This window comes from Abramis brama, assembly GCF_963993115.1.
Source record: "Abramis brama genome assembly, chromosome: 11".
Taxonomy (NCBI): Eukaryota; Metazoa; Chordata; class Actinopteri; order Cypriniformes; family Leuciscidae; genus Abramis; species Abramis brama.
The window spans coordinates 7,975,831-7,990,463 of record NC_139973.1 but is presented as its reverse complement, the minus strand read 5'-3'; the positions used below and the strand labels follow the sequence as shown (position 1 = coordinate 7,990,463).

Here is a 14,633-nt window from a genome sequence, read left to right as displayed (position 1 = left end):
TCCTCTTTATAATAACACTTGAAAAAATCATATCTGTAAACTGCCACACTGCACAATTAAGAGATTCTCTATTGAACACACCCTAGCATACGATTCTACTACTGGTTGGACCTCTTGATCTACTAAGGTAGCTAATTCATGATTATTATGATTCATTACTCTTCACACACACACATTCATCTTCAATGAAGGACTGAAGTGAGTCAAGACTGTTAGAGACACTTTGTCTGCACTTCAGTGAATGGCTTTCCAAACCACATTTGGGTATAGAGCCAATTAACCAATAGAAAAATGAAAACTAGATCAGTAAAGTAATATACTGAGTCGATAATTAAATGTGTTTTATATATTTATAGAAATAAATGAAAGCACAATGAATTACTTTAGTGCACAAGTAATTTCAGGGCATGTCAGAGCATGAATTTTGTGTGAGGTGCATGAAGCTAAAGAAATGACTTAGGATGAGACTTATAAAATATTTTAATACTATACAGTACATTATTTTCTTTACAAACACAGACAATAAATACAAAAAATAAATATTAAATACAAAAAGAGCTGAAATGACATGTAAACATCCTTTGCTAGCTTTCAAAACAGTTGGATGCCTGTGAACAATTTGACAAAAATCTATTAGCATTGAACATTTACTACTAAACTTTTTACATTTGTAATTGTACAACCTTAATCAGACTTCAACCCCTCACATTTGGCAACTTTGTTAAATATGTGGACTTTTATGGCAACATATGAGCACTACAGTAATATTTAAGGTTACCATCATTGTACCCTTGATAGTACCCTTATCATCAGACCTGAGCAGGAGTTACAATATGGCACAAATTATGACCATCATACATAAAACAGACCATCATATGTCCACTGTGTGCTTATGCAGCGATTCAATATGGCTTAAGAAGTAACAGAATCACAAAGTGCATTATAAGGGTCCATCTGACACGTAAAAATGTTAAATGAAAAGCTTTTTAAAAGAAGGAGAAACTAAATATCAAGTGTTTATATTTTTAAAGGGAGTCATTCAATTGGAGGAGGGCATTCTGGTCTTTGTTCAGTCCATTTTGGGCCAGCTAAATTGCCGATTGCAACAGGTCTGCTTCAGTCAACCGCACTGTCACACTGCAAACAGATCCAGGGTCCCCGTCGGGTCTTGCAGGCCCAAAATGCTGTATGCTATTCTCTTCTGATGACCTGGCAGCCTTACTCCAATACTACTAATATCCCTTTTTGAAAAAGAAAAGGAGGAACAGGTTAGATGAGGCCATATAAAGTTTCAATAATTCATAAGATTTTATAATTGGTTCATTTTGTCATCTTTTTATGGATGCAAGTAGGCATACTTACTCAATTTTCAAGTGCAACACCTGTTCCATAGTTTTAATTCCAGCAAGAGCAAAGGTTTCTCTGTACTGGGCCATCTTGATGGATTCCAGCCATTCATCCACTGACCTGAAGGAGTTGCCGTCACAACCACTAGTGCTGGGTAGACGAATAGACACACTGTGGACAAAAAAACAGATATTAATTGACCAGCACAATATAAAACTTTATAGTTTTCTGCACTAGAACATTTACCATTAGCGTTTTGTAAACCGTTTCTTACCGTGGGTCGATACTGGCAATGGCTGAGAGTGATTCTGGGTTGCGAAGCAGCTTCTCGAGCAAGTTGACGATGTCAACAAAGTGTGGCCGTTTGGAGCGGTCCTGCGTCCAGCACTGCAGCATCAGCTGATTAACCGCAGATGGGCAGCACATCGGTGCCGGCAACCTGAAGCCTTCATTTATGGATTTCATCACCTTTGATCAAAAGTATGAAGAAAATGGATGAAGCTCATGCTCACAGAGGCCATCAATGCGTTTTAAGTGAAAGCTTAAAACATTTATTCCTAGGGTGGTTGCCAGGACATTGCTAAGGTGTTCACTGGTTTTTAGAACATTACTAGGTTGTCATTTCCTGGCTCAAGTCATAAAAACCCACAGAAAATACATTTTCTGTTCATTAGTTATGGTTTGGGTAATTGTTTTTGTTTTGTTGTATCACCCAATTTATGTCAAACTCCTAAAGTATGAGCAATTAGCATTAATAAATAATTAGAAATATCTCATACCTCATGGTTGCTCATATCCCAGTAGGGTCTTTCTCCAAATGACATCACTTCCCACATGACAATGCCAAAACTCCACACATCACTAGCTGAAGTGAACTTCCTGTACGCTATTGCCTCTGGTGCAGTCCAGCGAATAGGAATTTTTCCTCCCTAAAAGAGTAAGAGTAGAGTCAAAATCATGAAAATTATGTTTTCATGAATTTATATAGTTTTATAACGATTCTGTGCATTCATATCACTTACAGTAGTGGTGTAGGTTCCCTCGGGAAAGTCCTCCAGCACTCGTGACAGGCCGAAATCTGAGACTTTACACTCCAAGTTGCAGTTGACCAGGACATTGCGAGCTGCGAGGTCCCGATGGACGTAGTTCATGTCTGAGAGGTACTTCATCCCTGCGGCTATGCCATTAAGCATTCCCACGCACTGGTAAGAGGAAAAGTCTCCATCGTGATCCTGTGGAGCGCAGAGAAACACATCAATGATTCTGCTACATCCTGGCAAGTGCATTCAGAGGAAATGTAAACTATCGTTGACCAAGACATACCCTCAAATACTGGTCCAGAGCTCCATTCTCCATGTACTCTGTGATAATCATGGCATCTTTGACTGAAATGATAGGTAGAGAATTTTACATCCGGTTAAATATGCTCTGTTTTTTGGAATGGGTTTCAAATGAATAAGAAAGTTACCAGAAACATGATTTTATAGCTTGATACTTACATTTGGTGACAACACCCTCCAGACGGATAATGTTCTTATGGGAAAACTGGCCCATGATGCTGGCTTCACTAAGGAAGTCCTGCCTCTGCTTCTCGGTGTAGCCTGGCTTCAGAGTCTTTATTGCTACTGCGACCTCACAGCGCCCTGGTGCCTTCAGAGAACCACGGTACACCTCGCCAAATTCTCCTATGGAGCATTATGGAAATACATTTGTTAATTAAAAATATAAATTAAAGTACAATTTTACTAAACTAAATATATAGAAACAAAACAAAAAAAATGACTAAAGAAATTAAAAGTAAACTAAAGAAATTAAAATAAAAGCTAGTTCAAAATATTGATAAATACTATAACATTATATGATTAATTCTAAAGAAACACTGACCTGCACCAATGACTTTCTGCTTGGTGATGTGACTAGGGTGAATCTCACTGGCAAACTTGAGGACAGCCGCACAGGGGTCTTCATATGTATGGGGGTCAATGTAGGTCTTCAAAGGAAGGAGTTTCTCTGTAAAATGAGACGGTAGGTGTAAACTTTGGGTAAATGGCACCCACTGTATGATTGTGGTGACGAAATTTGCGTCAAATGCACTGTACGCAGAAACCAAAGTATACTTTGGACTTTAAGGCCAAATACATGTATGCATACCAACAAATGCAAAAGAAATTCAATTTCTTTCTTACCTGGACATGAAAAGTAATCTCCATCAACCCTGCGTCGGACTTGGGAATTCAGCCTCCTGATGAAAGAACATTCAACATTACATTAGAGAGTTAATTTAAGCTCCTATCTTGATGATATCTTGAATGAGAATGATTGCACTTCAAAGCTGGAATGTAAACAGTGTGGGCAGGCATAGGGTGAAGCGACTAAGGCAAAGTTGGGAAATCCTGCTTTGAGGTCTGGAAAAAAGTTGTTTTAGATTGGAAAAAGTGAGAGCAGAGATAGCTTCTCTAACCTTTTGTGCAGAAGCAAAATAACCGCCACAATCAGCAACATGACTCCGCCCCCAGCAATGGCTCCCATGACAACCATGGAACTACTCTGTGTCTGAGATTCTGCTGTTAGATAGAAAAAAAGAAAAAAAAGTTCACTCTACTCATACTGACAAACATTCACGCACCACCCACAGCTTATCACAAATGCATCAAGGTTACGTACTTTCATACGTGAAAGCATTTAAGGACTAACACGTAATGCCCACGCACATATTCACACGCACTTACCGAGAGGCAGTGTCTCAAATTCAAGCTCTGCGCTGTGGCTGCTGGGATGGCCTTCTGCCGTCAGGGTGTGAACGCGGAACACATACTTTGTGGCAGGTAAGAGGTCATTAATCTGCACAGAGTTCTTCTCCAGAACCAGAACAGTGTAGGTGGTGACATCAAACTCTCTGGGATCCTCCTATAAAACAATGAGGAGAGGAAATTAAACGTTTATTTTTAAATGGTAAAGGAAGAAAACATGGAAAGGCCACAGAGAGAGAGAAAGCATGCAAGAAATATTTCTGAAAAAACATTCTGAAGAAAATGATACGGTTCCACAATGCCAAGGCATTGCTATGTTGATGCTAAGGTGTTCTGTGTGATTGTTTAGGACATTGCCCAGTGGTTTCCAGGGTTTTGAACAGTTGTATACTATCCTACCACCCAAGTGATATTCTTTTTTATTTTATTTTAAGTGAACTAAATCAGATATCATAGTCACCTTCTTGCGGTACATGAGCTCATAACGGGGGGAGTTGTGATTTTGCACATGGTGGTCCACGACCCAGGATAACGTAAGACTGCTGGTGGTCCGATCTTCAACTCTTAGGTACAGCACCCTCGGGCCATCTGAATAAAAAGGCACAAATCATCAGTATTTTGGCTAAAAACAATGTCTCAATTTAAATGTAAATGCCATTTGATGCACAAAATGTCTTAAGTAAGGCATGATAAATTCTTCTCCATGTTAATCTGTTAATCTTGTCCATCCGTGACAAGCAATGGGACATTTTGTTGGTCGAAGTGCACTGATTGAAGAAACCTCATTGGTACAAAATTTAGCTTCATGAAGCAACATTTCAAATGCAAATGGCTGTATTTCTCTATCACTGTGGACAGAACCATTGCTTGTCACTCAATAGCTTTATATTGTTTCAACTAAAACTAACTAACCTGTGAAGTGAAGCACTGTTGTGATGCCAGCCGTGGCTTTCTTTCGACTGAACTGGGAAACGCCGTTTTGGGCCTCGACTGTAAATGTGTAGTTCACATGAGGCTCCAGCTCGCTAACCACAACTTCGGGGTCTTTCAAGGCCGTCTGCGCAGGCTCAAATCTCACCCTCCCACCACACAGCGAACACAGACTGTTCTCACAGCGCTCGCACACCACACTGTATGTGATGTCACTTCTTCCGCCCGTGTTTGCCGGTGGGCGCCAGGTCAGTTGCAAACTCCCCGCTGTCAGGAGAGGTGTGTGAACCAAGTCTTGGGGAGGGCTAGGCAGAGCTAGAAGAGCAAAACATGATATTATGTTTAGATGCTGCATTTAAAAAATTTTTTTAGAAAAAAGCAACCAAGAAAGTTTCTTAAAGGGATAGTTCACCCAAAAATTAAAATTAGCCCATGATTTACTCACCCTCAAGTCATCCAAGGTGTAAATGACATTTTTCTTTCAGACGAATACAATTTGAGTTATATTAAAAAAAATTCCTTGCTCTTCCAAGCTTATAATGGCAGTGAATGGCCAAACGGTCAACTTACAGCTAAAGCGCAACTTACGCAAATTGTGACATCGGAAGTAGCGTAGTGCGTCATGGCGTAACATAAATATCAGCAGTATTAAATAATAAATATCTGCGCTTTACACTTAAGTGGAATCCGTATGTTCGTTTGACTAGTTATTTAACTTTATAAAGTTTTAAATATGGATATTTTTCTTACACAAACACATCGCTTTGCTTCAGAAGGCCTTATTAACTTTATTATGTGGAGCACCTTTATGATTGATAGATGCACTTTTATGGACTTCAAAATAGAAACGGCCATTCACTGCCATTATAAAGCTTGGAAGAGCCAGGACATTTTTTAATATAACTCTGATTGTATTCGTCTGAAAGAAGAATGACATATACACTTAGGATGGCTTGAGGGTGAGTAAATCATGGGATAATTTTAATTTTCGGGTGAACTTTCCCTTTAATAAAATCAAACATCCAGTGCAAAAAACAAAAAACATCTATTTAAACTTACAAGAGCAAGGAGCAGAATTTGGGTCTGTTGGGGCCCGGAAGAAGCCCTCCAGGCAGGGGCACAGCAATGCTTCACGACCCGAGCGCTTGGTGTTAGCTGGACACACTTCACATGGCTGACTGGAATCTGTGCTCTTGTAGTAACCCGGTTCACAAGCTATAGAAAAGAAAACAGCAGAAAAAAAATACAGGTGATCATGAGACATATAATAAAAGGACATAGATTCACATCACAATGCATCCAGATTCAAGGCCATTGTGCACATAAAGGGAGGGTCAGTCTTTCTGCACCATTACAACAGCACACAACAAGAGACAAATCAAGATTAGCAGCCGACAGGCATTCAAGTAGTCAACGATACAATAAACTGATCACACTTCACAATGCAAACGGAAGACACTCCAACTGTTTTGAATAAAACCAGTAAAACTGGTCACTAAACTTTTGTACAGCCCTGTCATGAACAATTACATCTGGAATGTCAACTTCTTCCAAAACATTGAAAGAGATTTTTGGGTTTTTTTAAATAATGACATGAAGCACATGTGGATGTCCGTTGGACAAAACAGGATGTCGGAATTGCAAGCGTCAATATAAGCCCTCTGGTCTCCTCTTCTCCTCCTTTCCTTCCTCTGCCGAAGGATGAGGACATGCTATAACAAACACAAAGGAAAGAAACTCCGGAAACAAGGAATGGAGACTGGGGGGGTGGGGGTGATGATATAACAATCATCCACAAAAGAAGACCGAGTGCAGTGATTCAGAATCACATGCAGTCTTAAGAAGAGACCGGTTCTGATAGGTGTACTTTTAATGGGCATGAGAAACTCACTGGCTCGCAAAATCACTGTGAATATAGATTCCACAGATCCGAGGAACTTCCTTTGAGGGGAGTATGTCCCCCCTGGGGCCCGTCTCTCAGTGCTCACCTCAAACAAAGGGCCGAGTTTCAGATTGACGACCGGTGGGAGGTGTGCGAGTGTGAGCGTGAATGGGTGCGTGAGGATTGCTGACAGAAGTTCTCCCGCTGGGATTTTACATTGGGTTTTGTGTATTTGCCCTGTGTATAAGGCTGGACGTCTATAGGAGGGGGTCTGCATAAGAAAAGCAGCCCTTCTTTGTGCATTTTATTTGAAGACAGAACAAGAGAGGGAAACTCCCACTCTATTCCTCTAATCTTCATGTTTGTGTCTATTGAGAGTGGCATACGTGAAATCGGCAATGAATCCAAATTTCACCAAAGCCATGAGTAATAAATCTGATTCGATATGTCAGCTGTTTCCATGGGAACTTCATGTGAAATATGTTTAGAAAGCGCTTTGTAATGCGTGACTCGCTCATGGCACCACTGACGAGTCAGGCTGACTGATTTCCCTAAGAAACTATTTAAGGAGATTCTGCGCTGGTGGACAGTCAAGGCGTCATCAGAAACAGTGAGTGAGGAAAGTTTGGAAAAGTGACTAAAGGCCATTTTGCGTACTTGTGCCACGTATATGTTCCCACAACCACTAAAATATGCATGACACAAGTGATTGGCAGGGCTGATAAGACTCCAAGTCTTTGGTTGATGGACAATACACAAAGGGAATAGTTAATGCCCTTTGGGTGGAAAGGTCAACAGTTAGAATAGCAGTTTCGCCGACATAGTAGTCCTCAACAACGTGCCAGAGCAATGCGATGGCTTTTTAAAGAAAACTAAAGGTTTAAAAGGTCAATCAATTTCCAAGTCAAAATTCTAAGAAAATGTTCCCTTAATGTTTATAAATATCTATGGTTTATAAATATTCATGCTGTGATGAAATAATGGGGGGAAAAATTATACACCAAACATCCATATTTGCTGTCATTAATTTGTTAATAAGATGTGATTATATCGGCCACACTGCTCTTTAGGTATCAGTATCATTATTGGCCAATGAAAACCCCATCTCAGACAACTAGAAATAAAGCACCCAACTGCTAATTAAACTGGATTAAATATTAAATATATAATATTATTTGGCCCGTATCAAATTCACAAGCAATGAAAACATTGGAACACTTGGGTTTCCCCCGAAACTTTTCAAATGGGATCCCTTCCCCCATCTGTGCCGGGCAACCAACCACAATTGTCCCAAGCAAACACTGGCAGGTGGCGATAAGCTGAACAGAACAGCAGTCACGTAGAAAACCACTCGTAAAACTCCCATGAAAACAATGACAACAGCAACTTCATTGTTTCGAGGGTTGTTTAGGGTTAAGAAGAACCCTTTTACATTGAATGCTTTGAGGCATCTTTTCACTCTGTATGGAGAAAAAAAAGCAACTAAGTTGAATCAAGAGGCATGGGCAAAGGTCGTTAACTACTACGGTCTTTCAAGAGATGAGTGGATGAACAAATTATAGAGTGAAACAATAATTTACAGAAGACAAAACGGCTCTGTCAGAATCAGAATGGAATGAATCACAGGTTGGGATGTCTGGACATGTACTCCTCATTCCTGAAGCATGTCATCAAAGATAACAAGATATCAGATACCAGATTTCATTACATCTCTCCCATGAGCTATTTCATCAGGTCATCATTCATCACACTTCCTCTAAGGGTGTCAAAACATTTAGCACGTCTCCTGGAAACTACATTATAAAAGGAAATGTGTGGAATCTGCCCTTTTTCCAAAGACCTTTAGATATTCTGAACTCCCTTGATGTTCTTCAACGTCCGTTTCAGGTGCAGGTTCCTGTAGGGCTGCCAAAGGCCAAGGTCTCCGAAACATACTTTCCTGAGATTGCCCTTGCTAATGGCTCCTATGGATCTTTTGAAAAGATTTCATGCAAACGTTTTCCCAGTGGTTTCCTTTTTTACAGTATGTTCAACAAACATGCCCTGCTGTTGGTATGCAATGTGTTTACCAATGGATAGATCTGAATGTCTTTGGTTTTACATTTTAAAGTAGAGTATAAATAGTGCATTTACTCAAAACCACATTTTCCCACAAATACAAAAGGTGTCCGGAGAGGTCCAACCCAACCTTTAATTATATGATGACTACCCCAGAGAGACCTTGGGCATGCCAAACCTTCTCTGTAATCTGCGGTGAGCCATTGTCATGGTAACACTTATACATACAAAGTAACTCAGGTAATGGTAGCTCTGCCCACTGAGTCATATCAGCTGTTGGAGGGTATGGGAAAAGTGTAACATGACCTTGGGGGAATTCCTTGAAACTAATTGGGAACGAAACTTAAAAATAATCCTTTTTTTTTTCATTCCAAAACAACTTTGAAGGGAAATGAATTCATACATTCACAAAAAAAATAAAAAATAAAAATAAAATCACCTTGGGACTAGTTGGTTAAAAGTTACTGGCTGATAAAAGTAAAGTTAGTTCTGGGAAAAGATCTAGAGCAATTTATTTGCAGATGGCGCTTAGTTTGATATCTTATTTTTCTAATGCAAAACATTAATACTTAAACTCATTATTGAAGACTAACCCTTTCACCCAAACACACCATTTATCAAGCCTTTCTATTCAAATGTGAGATATTCGCGAATGTCCAATGGTTAAAAACCTATGAATGCAAATCTTACCACTGTAACTATGTACATACACTCCTTTACAATGGTGGACTGGTATCTTTACACTTCCTTCCTGAAGAGTTAAACACACATGTAGAAATAATACACCAGCAGGTGAAAGGGTGTGGAGACGGCTGACATTCCATTTGACTGAAGTCACATTTCTGGCCTCTCACTAACTTCTCAGACAGCTCTGTGGCAACCACAAAAATCTCTCAAGCTTCCCAGAACACACCCTCACCCGACAACACACTTACCATCTGCCCACCCACAAAGACAGTTGTTCCCAAATTGTCTTAAAGTAATGTCAAGTATATTATAGTGGCAGGCCAACTTATTGACCAGGATTATTAAAACTCTTTTTCTCTTTTTCTTTCAGCTTTTTTGGTTAATTTTGAATAAATACTGTGTTTGATGCGATTTCAGCATTTTTGAAAAGTTCTCATGGCTAATTCTAAGTAAATTTCACAATTTTTATGCAGCTCTCTGGAATTCTTGATTCTGACTGGTAAATTTCCTTAATCTGCATTAAAATATTTTTGTAAGATCACTTTTAGGATAATGGCCCTGCTTTAGAGAAACCTCCAATTGGCCATTAAGTAAAAATCTATTTCGGTCGACCACAATCAGATAAGTAGAAAATGTTCAACTTATTGCTGAAGCAAAGAACTCCGGTAAACAATAAACATCAAAATCACAAACTCACCTTTGCAAGAATCTCCAACAGCTTGGTATCCCGCTCGACAGAGACACTGGCCCACAGGAACAACCCACTCTCCCTCAGAGGTGCAGTACATTCGAGGAGCAGCTTCTCCAACCACCACTGCGTCCTTCACACAGGTGCCCTCCACCTCCGCCAGCGCTCCTGATGCCACCTGCTCAGGGAAGGCGGCCAGGCTTCTCATCATGGCCGGGCAGGTGGTGTAGAACACCTTCAGCCCCAAGAGAGCAACACAGCCCCCTAAATCCTGGAAGGCAATGTAAAAGCCCCTTCTGGAGAGTGGCCCGATGCTCCGCGTCTCAACGTTCACCCGGAGATCAGCTCGGCCTCCTCCACGATCAGCTGTTACCTCGTCTGGCGCTACGGTGGCTACCTTTCGAAACTGGCCCTTGCGGAAATTTGTGCCAACATCTGTGTCGGTTTCGGCTAGATAGAGGCCAAAAGTCTCGCGACAGGAAGGCGACGAGCCGCCAAACGTGTTGCAGTCCCGGACGACAAAGCGCAGCTCCACAGATACGCGAGAGACGTCGGGCCTACGCTGGATAAAGGTCGTACGAAGCCAGTTCTCCTGTTCGGTGTCACTGGCAACGTTGCACACGCTGTAGGTGTAAAGGAGAGAGCCATTCACCACCGTCTGGACAACCTCCCACTAATAAAAATGGAAAAAGAAAGAAAAGAGTGCATATTCTATTACAATCTTCTCATAATATGGAAGTGCAAAACTTTTTAAGGCGAAGTATTTCACTTTTATTTTCAGATAGTCCCACACCAAGCTCATGCCATTGGTTAAGTAAGGCTTGTTGGGATCTTTAAACTCACTAACCAATGCTAGAGCAGAATTAACTTGTTTGTAGTTGTTTTTTAAACATTGAAAAAAAATCAACTTTAAAGCAAGACACTACAGGCAAAAGCATTGTTTGTTTTTTTCATACACTGGTCAATGTTGAGATGTTGGGCAGCTTGGCTTTTCATAAAGTGTTGCTTAGTGTGAAGAAAACATCCAAAATGCATTTTTAAATGTTTAGTTTTTTGCACTTTATCTATTTGTGCCTGTAGATTACAATTAAAATACATCTTTAAAGGCAGTTTTCTGCATATTTAACTAGACATTGCATCATTTGCATATTTAAATACAAACAATGTATGCAATTCAATAATGAATCAACTAGGGAATTATGGTGATCTTGATTTTTTCTTTTTCTTGGCTAAAATATTCCAGTATCCTAAATGTTAGACTGAAACAAGATTATACTGAATGTGGGAATCACACCTTTGTAAAAGTATCTCATTAGATGGGTGTGGGAGACAAAAATTAGGCCTCTGCTCTCCTCTTTCCCACCATGCTCTGCCGCGATAGAACTCCCTTACGACTCAACTCTTCAGAACGTACTGAAATAGCTGGCAAAATAAGCACGACCTCAAAGGGCTTTTTTGGATCCGGCAGCTGAGTGGAGCTGATGGAAGCCTTCACGACATCAGGGAAGGAAGATGACAGGACTAGCCTCTAAAAGACTAATTAAACACTTTAGCGCATGACTGTGCTTGGTCAGAGGAAGTGGTGGAACGCTCTTGGTACATCTCTGGAGAGGTCTTTGTGTGGCTAAAGAGGAATTCACGGAGAATTCTTATAAAACCAAAGATTCAAAGAAGAAACATGGTTTGCGCACTCAACAGCCTCTGACCGAAACGTATTCCTCCTTAGTCCTATATTTAGACACTCTGGTGCAAAACACATATACAAAACACATATATACATCTATATATATATGCAACGTTTGATCAGGCATAAATATATACACACACATACAAATATATATTATATAATATATAAAACGTTTCTGAGTAATGTTTACAATTTACACTATTTATAGTAATTTTGTGAAAAGTTTTGCTTAAAAATTGTACTTGAGGCATCTTCGAAATGCCAGTTTGTTACATTGTTCTAATACAATGACGTTATGAAGTGTGGCTTTAAGTGTCCCAATGCTTTTTATATTTATACATTAATATTTTCGATAAATAAAATGAAAATAAAAGATTCTTCATTACACAATAAGATGGTTTCGGATGTTATTTAAGCCTGTTGCTGGCGGGGGGAACGCCTCATGTTATCAGGTATCAACTTTAATAGCTGGAAAAGCTTTTTAATCTGAGGATATGACTCATTTTTATAGGTGTTTTAAAGTAGCCTACGAACTGACACTGACACTGACTCATGCATGTATGTACAATAAACGAACCTGAACTGAATGGAGTCTATTCATGGATGTTAATGCCAGATATGGTTTATTTACAGTCAGAGAACAGAAAAATTGATAAGACTTACCCCTTCTTCATTCGGCCAGGATAACCAACCTAATTCACTTCCGGCAGCCTTCATGTCAAGCAGCAAATCTAAGGATCATATAAAATTTAGTTAAGCTACATGAAAATTAATGTCAAAGAATATTTTAAAATCGTCCGTTACAGGCTCAAATGTCTTAATTGTGTACATTTTGTAGGGGTATTTATAAACCTATTACGAAATATTTATGAAAATCTAACCATTACGTTTTTGTCCACAAATAATATATTTTTTTAATGTATCATCATACAGTAATAACAAATAGAACTGTGAAAGGTTAGAAAAATATATAGTTTTCTGAGTAAAAAAAAGTATTTAATAATCTCGGTTTGTACTTACGTTCTTTTGACTGAATCTTAATAAATACGTTGTTAACAAATAAATACAAAAATAAGAAGTGAAACTGAGTGCGTCGATAGTCCATTTTGTTTGTCAAATTAAACTTTTTGGTCCAAGTGAAACTCCGACGACTCCGGCATGAAGGAACTGGTGGTGAGGGTTTCATTCATGGGAACTTGGGAAGTCAGGTGACTCCGCCCCTTGGAATGCACTCCGTATATGGCGCCGGTGGGCGTGTCCTTGTGCGCGTGGGCGCTTTGATTGACGGCCCCCACACCTGTTCAATGAGTTTCGGATGTTTGCTCACGTTCATTTACACAATAGTAATTTTAGACGATTGGGTACGGTATCAGTTCAAAGAGAGGGCTTTTTGTATTTGCCTCCTTTGAACCTATATCTAGGTAATTTTGTTTGCAGACTGCATAGTTTCGTGTTAATGCAGTTCACCACGAACTCCAATAGGCTTAAATGATAAAAATTATAGTAATGGTTATTGACAGTGACTAAAACTTTTGTTAATTATATTTATACTTCACAAATTATATCATATTTTAAAAAATCACCTAAGAGGTTATATCTATCGAGAATATAGGCCTACTTGTCCAATTGCAATAGTCAGGATGATAGTTTTATGAAGTTATAGCCTATAACTAATGTTTTATGGATTTTTAAAGAGCTCAGGCACAGGTTGAAGAGGAAAATGTTTTTAAGCATTTGAAATTAAAACTATAGATTGATGTGGTACTATAGGGACAGATCTGTGCATACCGAAGCACACTCAAATATTTAGTAAATCAACCATCACTATTTTATTCCCATGACAAGTGAGAGAAGGGGTCAAGTGGATTTGCCTCAATGAATGAATAACTACTAATGAGTTAAAGAAGTATGAATATGTAGACAGAGAAATACGGCAAACAAAAGCTTCGCCAGGCAACGCAGAGGAATGCTTGAGTCAAGTCTCCATTGTGCCGCAGTCTGTCAGAGTCCCTTGACCTGCAGTCAAACACAAGCTGATTTCTTCTCAAGAGCTTTGGAGGCTGCCTGCATTGTGAGAGCAACTATGAATATTCATTAGACAGACAATGAATGAAAGACCTCAGCTTTAATTCTAGACAAACTCAACCAGGGATTTATGTGGCAGCGCTCTGAACAAAATCAAGACTTGCATAAACGTTAAAACTAGACATAAACCCTGATATATCAGCAAAACCTTTCCAAAGCATTTGTGTCTCCAATACATAAATGCAAAAAAAAGTCTGCACTCAAATATTTTATTATAAACAGGAGATAAAGCTGACAAAAAGTTGGCTTAAAACTATAAAATCAATGCAAGTCAAGTCAAATCAACTTTATTTATAGCACTTTGAACAATACAGATTGTTGAAAAACAGGAAAATACTGTTCAGTTATGCACAATTAATCAAATATGAGACAATTTCATTTGAAGTTAATTCAGTGTTGATTAAGTTCAATTCAATAACTCTGTAAAGTTCAGCAGTTATTAAATGAGTTCAATAAGAAGCTCTAGAGAAGACAGCAGTGTTGTAATAAAAATCCAGAAAGAACAATACAAGCATAAAA

The 14,633-nt window shown here is 39.2% G+C and overlaps 1 protein-coding gene across 1 annotated transcript; it reads right to left on the bottom strand.

Annotated features, from left to right (window-relative positions):
* Positions 1-462: 462 nt before the first annotated feature.
* On the bottom strand, positions 463-13,198 carry epha2a (eph receptor A2 a). The gene is made up of 17 exons (XM_084129138.1): positions 13,050-13,198; positions 12,693-12,760; positions 10,352-11,015; positions 6,087-6,242; positions 5,010-5,342; positions 4,558-4,685; positions 4,077-4,254; positions 3,809-3,911; positions 3,534-3,589; positions 3,232-3,357; positions 2,847-3,032; positions 2,671-2,732; positions 2,370-2,579; positions 2,127-2,276; positions 1,622-1,815; positions 1,363-1,518; positions 463-1,241 (listed from the first exon to the last, which is right to left on the bottom strand). Exons 1-17 carry the CDS (start codon positions 13,132-13,134, stop codon positions 1,133-1,135), a joined length of 2,964 nt encoding a protein of 987 aa, XP_083985264.1. The 5' UTR covers positions 13,135-13,198; the 3' UTR covers positions 463-1,132.
* Between the last annotated feature and the right edge of the window lie 1,435 nt (positions 13,199-14,633).

Bases quoted from the DNA above. Each gene is read 5' to 3' on its own strand.
- epha2a (XM_084129138.1), bottom strand. From the start codon at position 13,134: ATGGACTATCGACGCACTCAGTTTCACTTCTTATTTTTGTATTTATTT. The intron at 2,277-2,369 runs GTAAGTGATATG...TTACTCTTTTAG, and splicing joins AGGGAACCTACACCACTACT to GGAGGAAAAATTCCTATTCG. The intron at 1,519-1,621 runs GTAAGAAACGGT...TTTTGTCCACAG, and splicing joins ATTGCCAGTATCGACCCACG to TGTGTCTATTCGTCTACCCA.